This window comes from Scylla paramamosain, chromosome 19, assembly GCF_035594125.1.
Source record: "Scylla paramamosain isolate STU-SP2022 chromosome 19, ASM3559412v1, whole genome shotgun sequence".
NCBI lineage: Eukaryota > Metazoa > Arthropoda > Malacostraca > Decapoda > Portunidae > Scylla > Scylla paramamosain.
The window spans coordinates 9,974,646-9,988,786 of NC_087169.1; the positions used below are offsets into that span (position 1 = coordinate 9,974,646).

Consider the following 14,141-nt stretch of genomic DNA (forward strand, 5'->3'; position numbering starts at 1 on the left):
TTGTGTCGAGTTGATAGATGGAGGAATTGAGTTTTTGAGGCACTGAACAATACCAAGTTTGCCCTGCCCCAATCAGAAATTTTAGAAAGATCAGAAGTCAAGCGTTTTGTGGCTTCCCTGCATGATATGTTTACCTCCTGAAGGGTTGGACCACCATGAAAAGACGTGGAAAAGTACAGGGTGGTATCATCAGCGTAGGAGTGGATAGGACAAGAAGTTTGGTTTAGAAGATCATTAATGAATAATAAGAAGAGAGTGGGTGACAGGACAGAACCCTGAGGAACACCACTGTTAATAGATTTAGGAGAAGAACAGTGACCGTCTACCACAGCAGCAATAGAACGGTCAGAAAGGAAACTTGAGATGAAGTTACAGAGAGAAGGATAGAAACCGTAGGAGGGTAGTTTGGAAATCAAAGCTTTGTGCCAGACTCTATCAAAAGCTTTTGATATGTCCAAGGCAACAGCAAAAGTTTCACCAAAATCTCTAAAAGAGGATGACCAAGACTCAGTAAGGAAAGCCAGATCACCAGTAGAGCGGCCTTGATGGAACCCATACTGGTGATCAGATAGAAGGTTGTGAAGTGATAGATGTTTAAGAATCTTCCTGTTGAGGATAGATTCAAAAACTTTAGATAGGCAGGAAATTAAATCAACAGGACGGTAGTTTGAGGGATTAGAATGGTCACCCTTTTTAGGAACAGGTTGAATGTAGGCAAACTTCCAGCAAGAAGGAAAGGTAGATGTTGACAGACAGAGCTGAGAGAGTTTGACTAGACAAGGTGCAAGCACGGAGGCACAGTTTCGGAGAACAATAGGAAGGACTCCATCAGGACCATAAGCCTTCCGAGGGTTTAGGCCAGCAAGGGCATGGAAAACATCATTGCGAAGAATTTTAATACATGGCATGAAGTAGTCAGAGGGTGGAGGAGAGGGAGGAACAAGCCCAGAATCGTCCAAGGTAGAGTTTTTAGCAAAGGTTTGAGCGAAGAGTTCAGCTTTAGAAATAGATGTGATAGCAGTGGTGCCATCTGGTTGAAATAGAGGAGGGAAAGAAGAAGCAGCAAAGTTATCGGAGATATTTTTGGCTAGATGCCAGAAATCACGAGGGGAGTTAGATCCTGAAAGGTTTTGACATTTTCTGTTAATGAAGGAGTTTTTGGCTAGTTGGAGAACAGACTTGGTTCCTGACTTCTCAATGTCAGGTACAGCAATACTACCACTCCGCATTCCTCCTGCTGACCACCTGATGACACAGGAATCATACAAAACAACCTGACAGCTGCTACCCTTCAGGACACAACACACTTATTCCCACGCACGAAGCAAAACAAACACAAGTGGCACTTGTAACAAGTAACATTTCTCACAACCCCCACACCAGGGAAAAAACATTGGCAATAACACAAGGGAGAGGGACCCCAGACAAGAGGTCATCAGGCTTGCCAACCTGACCAACACAATTACAATTAACAAAACATGGCCGTACCCAACCACCAAAATCACAGCAACTGTTCTCCCGAGTCATCCTGACTCCAAAACAGCCAAGCATCAGGCCACTACATGCTACTTGCACACATGCCTCCTTAACTGCAGATGACACAACAAAATGGAGCATGAAATCTCTGTCCTCTCTCTGTTGGCTATTCACAAAATTGTTACCGCCTGTCAACAATGCCTGACCCTCTACTTTTTTGCCATCCACTCTTGCCTTGGCAAGTAGTGGAGCAACATGTCCCTGAGGGACAGAACCCTCCTTAGGTACACTGACAGCTGTACTATCAACATCATACCACCACGGGTGGTTCAGTACGTGAACAAACACCCAGAGTGTCTGGTTCTGGCAAGAGAGTAGCTTGCTTCCCATCTCCAGTACACTGCAGGGGAGGAAACTCCCACCTCCCCAGCACAGTCAGGAGTCTCTCCACCCTCGGCAGTGACCCCTTTACATACCAGACACAACAGACTGGGGCGTGGACTGAGTACCAGTGTACACAGCCTCAACTCCAGGTGACAACTCCACCTGCATGCCACCGCCTAACTCCAACACTCCAACCTCACCCTCGGCAACTCCCCCATCAAAGTCATGTGCCTTCTGGTGTGGCTCTACAGTCAGCCCCAGCACACTGACTCAAACACGCATCTGACTCTGACTTGCCCAGACACTGGCCAGCAATGGGACAGGTCTCTGGGCATAGCCCCCATGTGGCATCAATACAAACACTGCACTCCTCTTATGGTGGCCTTGCCTTATTGCAGTCATACCCAGGAGTCACAGAACCTGCAGGCACACAACGCCGGGGTGTTCGCCTCGCCTTAGGGTGAGTAAAACAAGTAACAGAGTCAGATACATCAATAGCCTCCATATCCAGGTTGGGGTCTGCAGAAGGGGGCTGTATGTATCCAAACTCTCTCACCTGACAGGTCATTCCCGAAAGCCTCATTTCTGCCGGCGCAAAGCTTTCTATGGCGCCAATTCCCCAGCACCACACAGGCTTGTTGGAGGCAACTCGCCTCTCTGTAATATTTCTGCATAGAAAATGCTGTGCCGCTGTGTCTCTCAGTACTTTAACAGAATACTCAACCCCTTCAATCTCAATGGTGCCCTTGCACAAAAATGGATGGCACCAGTCCAAGCCAGATCTCAAGAGAGACAGTGAGGGAACAACAGATGAAGGAACAACAGTGAGGGAACAACAGTTCTTCCTACCTTCACACTCTCACAATCAAACACTGGCCAGACTTCTTCACACTCCTGGTCCCGGCCATGACATACAATTAAGTCCACCAGCTTCTTGGGAGCCTTGGAAGCTGTGGCGGTTACTAACTTAGAGCAATTAAATTTGAAATACCTCGTATTTTTGCAATAATATCATATGGGCTGCATACTGTACCTGAGTGTTGTGTTGCATGCTCCCAGTCCATCTCCATCAAGGGCTGGGTGGAGACTTGTTACCCTCAGGACTTACTCACCCAGACTTATTACTGAAGCTACTACTACAGCATAGCGTGGACTGGCTACTGCCACGCCACCAGACAAAACATCACCAGCCCCACCAGACATCCCACCAATCCACAGTGGCACAGACCAATGTGGTCATCCACCCACATAGCTGCCTCCTTCAAGGTCCTAAACCTTTTCTCCCTGAGCAGCAGTACCAACTTCTCTGCTACATTAACAAACTGCTCCATCACCATGAGCTCTTTTAGCTCATGGAAGGAGGTGACATGCTCACTAGCTATCCACTTCTCAAATACCTCCTTAAGGTAGTGACCACAATTAAGATACAAATCACTGGGTCTTTTCTAGCCACCACAGAATTGAAGCCTATAAGCCCGGGCCATAGCTCATAGGCTCTCAGGATGTCAGGATATCAGCCTTAAATTCCTCACAATCCTCCAAATCCAAATCCTCTACTAACATCCTATCATATACTTCTAAGGCCTTTCCCTTCAACATAGTAGCCACCAGGCTAACCCCATCTCTTCTGAGGCCAATCAAATTCAGTTGCCTTCTCAAATCTCCTAAAGCATTCTGTCATCTCATCAAACTCTGGTATCAACTTCAAACTTCTCACCATCTGGCTTTCTACTGTATCTTCCTTCACTCCTTTGCCTCTCCTCAAGCCATGAGGTGAATTAACCTCTATTTGAGTCTTCTCCAACTCAAATATTCTATTCTTCTCAGGCTCTTCCATCTCATACATCTTCACCTACTTCTTAGCCTCAAGTAACCTCAGTTCCTTCTCCTTCTCAGCTTCAATCAGCTTGCTTTCCCTCTCAGTCTCAAGCCTCCTGGCTTCCCTAGCCTCTTCATTCTTCAATCTCCTTTCCTCAGCTTCAGCTTCCAACTGGAGCCTTCTTAATTCTCTCTCCTCAGCCTCTAGCTCCATTCTTCTCATTTCCAGTTTAAACCTCATCTCCTAAGACATGCCTTCTGTCTGAGAGAAAAAAAAAAAAAAACAACAACACTGGGAGCAGGACTTAAATGTCCTTGGGCACTATTTGTAGGACTAGGTGTCCTCACTCATAACTGTGTCACATCTACACTGCCACTTCTGGTAGAGGCAGGAGACTCAGTTTGTGAGCCACTCCTGGTACCAGCCTTTCCCCCCATGCCATAAGCTGAATGCAGGCACACAAAAGACAATGAAACAAATAAGCAACTGTCTCCCCCCACATGGTTACTAAAACTTCCAAGAGTCCTGGTGAGGTTGCCAACTCTCTCACAGCTGCCAAAACTTGGCTAGCTTCCCTAAGGTACCCCCCACATAGCTCAATGCAGGGATTAAATAGGCACATACTGGGGACCTTCTGGCCTCTTGCACCCAGTTAACAGATGATCATAACACCAGGTTCTGATCCCCTTTACAGCTGCCACTACCTGAGATCAGCCTCCCTACACTGCCACTTCTATACAGTGTACACTCAACCCCCAGCTATTGCGAGAAATTGGTCCCTTAACATCGCCGTGATAGCTAAAAACGCGATAGCCATTGTTAAGAATACATAGGAAAAAATAAAATTGTTCGTGGCCCGCCAGAGTAGCAACACAATTCAACATATTGGCACCTTTTTTTTTCCCTCATCTCACCATGATTTATAGATACCATTCACATTTTGGTACCTTGAAGTAGATACATACAAAAAATGCATAAAAACAGACAACAAAACGAAACATAACAAGACATTTACCTTCGTGTGTTGACTGTTTGGCTTGTGGTGGGGGAGGGGAGGGGGTTCCGAGGCATTGGTGGTGGCTACTGGCTTCCGCCACCCCTCCGATGAGTTAGATCATCCATGAAGCCATGAAATTCCTCATCACTGTCTTCTTCAAAGACATCACTTGTAGAGGAGGACTGAGGGGTGTCAGCAGGCTGGGGAGGTTGCTTTTGCTGCAGATAATCCAAGATTTTACGTTGCTTGAGATTGTTTACGTGGGTGCGGTACATCTCTTCATAAGGGAATAAAGCCTGTGCTATAGCTGCAATCTTGTCCTCATTATTAGTAAGAGTGTCCTGCTCCAAGATATGACGAATTTGGAGGCTATATTCCAGCAGCTTCTTGATTTCACTAATTGGCAGTCCTTTCTTCTCAACACCAGTCGTCTCCTCATTTTCATCAGGACTGGCTTCGTCACATAAGGTGTCCTCATACAGCATTTCCTGTGCATTAGGCGTGTCGGGTCGTAACATTTCCCTGATGTCGTCGTCAGTAGTCTCGGCAAAACCAGAGCCAGGAATGTGACGAGCCTCCAACACAGCTGCCTCCACCTCCGCCTCCACTGTTTGTGGCGCGCCTGGTACCGTAACTTTTCTGTCCTCTGGCATGCCCTCGAGCAGATTACGCCAGGCATGGTTAATTGTGGCAGGTGTTACATCATTCCAGCACGACACTACTAAATCAACAGCAGCCTTAACACTGAAACCTTTCCAATATTGTAGCACACAGCGCTCAGATTCATTACACTCTCCCACTAGGTCTTCCTCCTCTTTTTCACTTTCACTTTCAATCAGTCTCTGGAGAACAGTAGCATCTTCAGTGGCTGCTCGCATCATTCAAAACTGTCGGCGAGAAAAGGCAGCTTTGACCACTGAAATGACCTCCTGATCAAGAGGTTGTATCAGCGATGTGGTATTAGGAGGCAAAAACTCCACCCGAACATTGGGATGCACGTCTGCAAGGAGCGTTGAGTGGCCAGGTGCATTATCCAAAATAAGGAGAATGTTGAAGCGGATGTTGTTTTTCTTGCAGTAGTCCTCCACGTCAGGAATGAAACAATCCTTAAGCCAGTCAAGGCCAAGCTTGGGTGACACATATCCCTTTGCAGAACTAAGCCAGTGCACGTTTAATTTGTTCATATTTTCACCCTTGTAGGCCCTGGGACGTTTGGCATGGTGAACAATTGTGGGCTTGAGTCTGCAATTTCCTGAGGCATTCATAGCCAGTAGTAAGGTGAAGCGCTCCTTAATTGCCTTTCGTCCACGTACACGAGCTGATCTAGCAGAGATAAATGTGCGGCGTGGCATTGTTTTCCAGTAGAAATTAGTCTCGTCCATGTTGAAAATTTGATCTGGGGTGTACTGTCCCTCCTCAATTACATGACGAAGTTGCTCTGGGTACTGCCTGGCTGAATCCAAGTCTGCACTAACAGCTTCTCCCGAAATCTTTATCTTTTTAATTTTGTGTCGAGCTGTGAATCGGTCAAACCAACCTTTCGATGCGAAAAATACTGGTGGTTGCTGAATGCCCCACTTTGTAGCCACTCCTTTATAAGTTTCCTTTGCTGTATCCATGGCCTCCTTCGTGTCTACAGGCAAATTTCTCTTTGCCATGCGGTCAAAGTACTTGCTGAGGAGCTGCTCAGTCTTGAGGAGGACATGATTTGAGCTTCACACAGCATTATGTCCAGCACTATCACTAGTGAGGTTCATATGTGCCTTAATGTGGTCCTTCTTAAGGTAAATACCTCTCACTGTAGACTCGTTGATGCCGAACTTAGCGCCCACTGAACTTTTACTTTGTCCACTCTCGATCAATTTCACTATCTCATATTTCACAGCATATGTAAGGTTCTTCCTCTTCTTGATTTCTTTCCCAGGCGCCGCTGTTGCCTTTCGCTGGGTCGGGTTGGGTGGTAGCGATCTCCCTGGGTGGCCAGGAGGGGGAGTAGAGGCCATTGTCCCGAGATACACACGCGTGACCTTGAGATTCACCACGGCACGTGCCACTCAGTCAACTGTGGCGGGAGGGACTAGAGGGATGGGGGAGCGGGAGAGTGGCTGGATAAGGAAGCGGGAGTGTGCAAGCCAATCACGGCCTAATATGTCAGTCAAATTCAGCCAATTAGCAAGCGAATCTGGCCAAGAAATATGACGTAGCTGTCATGTGAACATCCTGGACATATAACGACTCATGGGCCGCGATAGCTCCACTAGGATTCGCGTTAGCCCATTTAATGTGTTTTTTATTGTTCCCGTGATAGCTTTAAACCGCGTTAGCAAAACCCGCTATAGCTGGGGGATAAGTGTACTGTGGAGCTCACATTCACCTCTACAGGGCCCTTCTGACCTCCTGTGGTGAATTACACAACACAACCCTGTTTCACCCACCAACAGGGAAGGGAATGTTACTACTGCCAAGAAACTCTCCACTTGGTGAGAAAAAAATGTCAGCAACATTCTAGGAAGGGGCAGTCACAACAAAAGACACACACTTAAGAGGTTGAGGTATAATACCTCATTGAACAACCGCCCACAGTAATGGATTACCTATGCCCAACAAAGTATTACAGTAAACCCCCAGTATACTGGACTAATTACGGCAAAGCCACTGACGTTAAAGATGAAAATCTGATAAAAGCAGTGGTGAGTGGATCAGAAGTGCCACAACCTCTAACAATATCTGTTGGTGCAGGACTGAAGTAGAAACAGTGTTTGAGTGACAGGGTTGTGCTGCTGGCCAGCCCAAATTATTATACAGCAATGTGAAAATGATGACATTTTTTTTTACACATTATGGCATAGTGTATGGTACACGATCTATGACAGATGGCAAACAAACACCAAATTATGATAGAAATACCATAATTATGGCAGACAGTGCAACCCCCAACATGCCACAGTGTAATAAAATATTTGTGGTGATGACAAACATGTACCTGATGTAAAATACTGTGGAATGAGTGTTGCAAGCATTTAGTGAATTATCAATAATAATGAACAATTAATATTCCAGTCACTGGCTGGCCATTTTGCCTCACTTACTGACATTTATCTGGTAAATTCAAAGGATGGTCCATAGCTAGAGATGAGATGTGAAGTTTCCAGTTTAGACTATAAGAAAAGGGCAAACCAAGGATCTCCAGTGTAGAAGAGGGTGCCGAATTGTCATTGAAGGAAAGAAGATAGCTGTCTGAAAGGTTGTGTTGAGTTGATAGATGGAGGAATTGAGTTTTTGAGGCATTGAACAATACCAAGTTTGCTCTGCCCCAATCAGAAATTTTAAGAGATCAAAAGTCAGGCATTCTGTGGCTTCCCTGTGTGAACTGTTTATTTGCTGAAGGGTTGGATGTCTATGAAAAGATGTGGAAAAGTGCAGATGGTATCATCAGCATAGGAGTGGATAGGAAAATAAGTTTGGTTTAGAAGATCATTGACGAATAATAGGAAGAGAGTGGGTGACAGGACAGAACCCTGAGGAACACCACTGTTAATAGATTTAGAACAGTGACTGTCTACCACAGCAGCAACAGAACGGTCAGAAAGGAAAAGTTACAGAAAGGATAGAAGCGATAGGAAGGTAGTTTGGAAATCAAAGCTATGTGACAGACTCTATCAAAAGCTTTTGATATGTCTAAGGCAACAGCAAAAATTTCACCAAAATCTCTAAAAGAGGACGACCAAGACTCAGTAAGGAAAGGCAGATCACCAGCAGAGCGGTCTTGATGGAACCCATACCGGCAATTAGATGGAAGATTGTAAAGTGACAGATGTCTAAGAATCTTCCTGTTGAGGATAGATTAAAAACTTTAGATAGGCAGGAAATTAAAGCAATGTGACTGTAGTTTGAGGGATTGGAACGGTCAGCCTTTTTAGGAAAAAGCTGAATGTAAGCATACTTCCAGCAAAAAGGAAAGGTAGATGTTGACAGAATTGAAAGAGTTTGACTAGGCAAGGTGCAAGCATGGAGGTGCAGTTTCAGAGAACAATAGGAGGGACCCAATCATGCTGATAAGCCTTCCAAGAGTTTAGGCCAGAGAGGACATGGAAAACACCATTGCAAAGAATTTTAATAGGTAGCATGAAGTAGTCAGAGGGTGGAGGAGAGGGAGGAACAAGCCCTGAATAATTTTTAGCAAAGGTTTGAGCGAAGAGTTCAGCTTTAGAGATAGATGTGATAGCAGTGGTGCTATCTGGTTGACATAAAGGAGGGAAAGAAGGAGCAGTTATTGGAGATGTTTTTGGCTAGTTACCAGAAGTCATGAAGAGAGTTAGATCTTGAAAGATTTTGTTTTTGGCTAGTAGGAGAGCATGGTTATGGGCAGAAATATAAAGTGAATGAGATTCTGGTGATGGAAGGCTCATGTATTTTTTATGGGCCACTCTCTATCATGTATAGCTATTTTCTTTTTTTTAATTTTTTATAGGAGGAACACTAGACAAGGGCAACAAAAATCTAATAAAAAAAAAAGCTCATTGAGATGCTGGTCCCTGAACAGAGTCCAAAGCAGTAGTAAAAAATTGAAAGATAAGTGTCTTGAAACCTCTCTTAAAGGAGTTCAAGTTAAAGGAAGGTGGAAATACAGAAGCAGGCAGGGAGTTCCAGAGTTTACCAGAGAAAGCGATGAATGATTGAGAATACTGGTTAACTATTGTATTAAAGAGGTGGACAGAATAGGGGTGAGTTAAAGAAGAAAGTCTTGTTCAGTGAGACCACAGGAGAAGGGGAGGCATGCAGTTAGTAAGATCAGAAGAGCAGTTAGCATGAAAATAGTGGTAGAAGATAGCAATAGATGCAACACTGCAGTGATGAGAAAGAGGCTGAAGACAGTCAGTTACAGGAGAGGAGTTGATGAGATAAAAAGCTTTTGATTCCACACTGTCTAAAAGAGTTGTATGAGTGGAATCCCCCAGAAATGTGAAGCATACTCCATACACTGATAGATAAGACCCTTGTACAGAGTTAGCAGCTGATGTGGTGAGAAAAACTAGAGGAGACATCTCAGAACACCTGACTTCATAGAAGCTGTTTTAGCTAAAGAGATGAGATGTGAAGTTTGCATTTAAGATTATAAAAAAAGGACAGACTGAGGATTGTCAGTGTAGAAGAGGGAGCCAGTTGAGTGTCAGTGAAGAAGAGGGAATAGTTGTCTGGAAGGTTGTGTTGAGTTGATAGGTGGAGGAGTTGAGTTTTTAAGGGATTGAACAATACCAAGTTTGCTCTGCCAGAATGAGAAATTTTAGAGAGATCAGAAGTCAAGTGTTCTGTGGCTTCCCTGCGTGAACTGTTTACTTGCTGAAGGGTTGGATGTCTAAGAAAAGATATAAAATAGTGCAGGGTGATATCATCAGCACAGGAGTGGATAGAGCAAGAAGTCAGGTTTAGAAGATCATTGATGAATAATAGGAAAAGAGTGGATGATAGGACAGAACACTGAGGAACACCACTGTTAATAGATTTAGAAGAACAGTAACTGTCTACCACAGTAGCAAAAGAACAGTCAGAAAGGAAACTTGAGATGAAGTTACAGAAAGGATAAAAACTGTAGGAGGATAGTTTGGAAATCAAAGCATTGTGCCAAGCTCCATCAAAAGCTTTTGATATGTTAATAGCAAAAGCAAAAGTTTCATCAAAATCTCTGAAAAAGGATGACCAAGACTCAGTAAGGAAAACCAGAAAATCACCAGTAGAGTGGCCTTGACAAAACCAATACCAGCAATAAGTAATAAGTAATAAGGTTGTGAAGTGATAGATTTTTAAGAATCTTCCTGTTGAGAGTAAAGACTTTAGATAGGCAGGAAATTAAAGCAATAAGATGGTGGTCACCCTTTTAAGGAACAGGCTGAATGTAGATAAACTTCCAGCAAGAAGGAAAGGTAGATGTTGACAAAGTTGAAAGAGTTTGACTAGGCAAGGTGCAAGCACGGAGGCACAGTTTCGGAAAACAATGGGAAGGACTCCATCAGATCCGCACATAAACGCAACATCCAGCTTTAGATTGAAAATGACGATAGAGAAAGTAGGTGGGAACAGAAAAGGGGCTACTGTAAACTGCCTCAGACACCTGTGTTTCAGTGAGGAAAAAGATGAGGTTTAGTAGAGGAGAGGTGGTGTTCTAGAGATTGAAAGTTAGATCTAGAACCACGAATTTTGCATAAGTTAATGAAGAAAAAGTTGAGGGGGGGTGTCAAGACACTTACAGTCAATACCAGAAGAGCAGTCCGACTTAAGGACATTTGTGGTCCCCTCCCCAGATAGGGACTCCAAGGCTGGTGTAGGAGTCACTATGATGATTTTGAATTTTAAGTGAAGGGTCTGCGTCTAATTAGGTGCTTGTAGTTTTGTGTGAAGGAAGAGAGTTGTCTTTAGAGGGTAGGGTGTATTTTCTTTTTTTTTTATGTAAGAAGGACACTGGCCAAGGGCAACAAAAATCAATAAAAAAAATGCCCACTAAAATGCCAGTCCCTTAAAAGGGTCAAGGCAGTGGTCAAAAATTGGTGGATAAGTGTCTTGAAACCTCCCTCTTGAAGGAATTCAAGTCATAGGAAGGTGGAAATACAGAAGCAGGCAGGGAGTTCCAGAGTTTACCAGAGAAAGGGATGAATGATTGAGAATACTGGTTAACTCTTGCATTAGAGAGGTGGACAGAATAGGGGTGAGAGAAAGAAGAAAGTCTTGTGCAGCGAGGCCGCGGAAGGAGGGGAGGCATGCAGTTAGCAAGATCAGAAGAGCAGTTAGCATGAAAATAGCGGTAGAAGACAGCTAGATATGTAACATTGCGGCGGTGAGAGAGAGGCTGAAGACAGTCAGTTAGAGGAGAGGAGTTGATGAGATGAAAAGCTTTTGATTCCACCCTGTCTAGAAGAGCAGTATGAGTGGAACCCCCCCAGACATGTGAAGCATACTCCATACATGGACAGATAAGGCCCTTGTACAGAGTTAGCAGCTGGGGGGGGTGAGAAAAACTGGCAGAGACGTCTCAGAACACCTAACTTCATAGAAGCTGTTTTAGCTAGAGATGAGATGTGAAGTTTCCAGTTCAGATTATAAGTAAAGGACAGACCGAGGATGTTCAGTGTAGAAGAGGGGGACAGTTGAGTGTCATTGAAGAAGAGGGGATAGTTGTCTGGAAGGTTGTGTCGAGTTGATAGATGGAGGAATTGAGTTTTTAACAAATATAAAAAAAAAAACAGACAATAATATGTGAAAAATTGGAAAACTCAACATTACTCACCTAGTATATTTGTCAACAGTATAGTTTCTGTGATCATGTTTGTTGTGTGCTGGATGCCTGGGCAGTGGCTCAGCAGAGTCCCCAACTTCTCGGCATGGCCAAGATGCTGTACTGATGGAACTCTTTGTTTTGGTTCTCAACTCAGTCTGGTGAAGGGGATACATAATTAAAAACTCTAAGGTATGAAGAACTATCATTATATCTATCTGCAGTACTCCCAAAGATATGAGAGAGAGAGAGAGAGAGAGAGAGAGAGAGAGAGAGAGAGAGAGAGAGAGAGAGAGAGAGAGAGAGAGAGAGAGAGAGAGAGAGAGAGAGAGAGAGAGAGAGAGAGAGAGAGAGAGAGAGAGAGAGATAGCCAGACCAGGTTCCATTTATGCCTTTCTATACATACTCATATGACAGTTGTCACTTACAATACCCTCTTCCACCTTCCCTTAACATAATTCTGAATTTATCTACATTCATATAAGATTGCACTAATTTACATCAGTGGTACTCTTCCAGATCACAAGAGATTAATATATATATATATATATATATATATATATATATATATATATATATATATATATATATATATATATATATATATATATATATATATATATATATATGTTACAGTCAATACCTGAATCCAGACAATTTGTAAAGTGACTTATTTTTTCAGGCAATTTGTGAACTGCCTGGTTAGGTTAGGTTAGGTTAGGTTAGGTTAGGTTAGGTTAGGTTAGGTTAGGTTAGCCTAACCTAACCTAACCTAACCTAACCTAACCTAACCAGGCAGTTCACAAATTGCCTGAAAAAATAAGTCACTTTACAAATTGTCTGGATTCAGGTATTGACTGTAACATATATATATATATATATATATATATATATATATATATATATATATATATATATATATATATATATATATATATATATATATATATATATATATATATATATATATCCTGATTACATAACTTGAAATGACCACAGAAAAGGAAACCTATTTAAAGTACCAAATACCATACTTGAAAGTCCCACCCTAGCTTTAATCTTTTCTCATATTAACAATATTGCCTGATATAGCTCCTCCATCTGTGTTGGTGCTACCATTTATGACTCAGACATGTCATTACTTAGCTTTGATATTTATATGTATGATAAATGATAATTAATTACAAATGAGACAATTGTTTTATGTGCAGGTTGACCATCAATACTTCAGCATCCTTGGTTCCAGAGCAATGCCAAATTAGTTATTTTCATGGATTCTTCAATGACACTCATCTGTCCCCCTCTTCTACACTGAACATCATCAGTCTGTCCTTTACTCATAATCTAAACTGGAAACTTCACATCTCATCTCTAACTAAAGCAGCTTCTATGAAGTTAGGCATTCTGAGATGTCTCCACCAGTTTTTCTAACCCTTCCAGCTGCTAACTCTGTACAGGGGTCTTATCTGTCCATGTATGGAGTATGCTTCACATGTCTGGGGGGTTCCACTTATACCACTCTTCTAGACAGGGTGGAGTCAAAAGCTTTTCATTTTGTCAACTCCTCTCCTCTAACTGACTGTCTTCAGCCTCTTTCTCATCACCACAATGTTGCATCTCTTGCTATCTTCTACCGCTTTTTTTCATGCTAACTGCTCTTCTGATCTTACTAACTGCATACCTCCCCTCCTCCCGTAGTCTCACTGCACAAGGCTTTTTTCTTTCTCTCACTCCTATTCTGTCCATCTCTCTAATGCAAGTTAACCAGTATTCTCAATCATTCATCCCTTTCTCTGGTAAACTCTGGAATTCCCTGCCTGCTTCTGTATTTCCACTTTCCTATGAATTGAACTCCTTCAAGAGGGAGGTTTCAAGACACTTATCCTTCAATTTTTGACTACTGCTTTGGACTCTGTTCAGGGACCAGCATCTTAGTGGGCCTTGTTTTTTTATTGGATTTTTTTGCTGTGGCCAGTGTCCCACCTACATAAAAAAAATCCCGGTTTATCCCTGGACACATACAGTACACCTTTCAGTACATTAAAAGTGATGTTCTAAACCAAATTCTCTATGGAAAACATTACCTCATTCCATCATCACTGTGTCAGGTAAGTTCACACCATCACTCCTTCATTGTTGGTACCAATGCATCATTATTTGTTCATGATTTGCAGTTACCCCTACCATTTTTCACTTTT

At 43.0% G+C, this 14,141-nt stretch overlaps 1 protein-coding gene across 8 annotated transcripts in view; it reads right to left on the bottom strand.

Moving 5' to 3' along the window:
- Window positions 1-14,141, bottom strand: part of LOC135109621 (DNA ligase 1-like) — a 195,424-nt gene that overhangs the window by 78,257 nt on the left and 103,026 nt on the right. For all 8 annotated transcript variants that reach the window (XM_064021053.1, XM_064021054.1, XM_064021057.1 and 5 more), the window contains one exon: window positions 11,956-12,101. In XM_064021053.1, coding sequence (XP_063877123.1) covers window positions 11,956-12,101 — 146 coding nt within the window. The remainder of the gene's footprint in view (window positions 1-11,955; window positions 12,102-14,141) is intronic.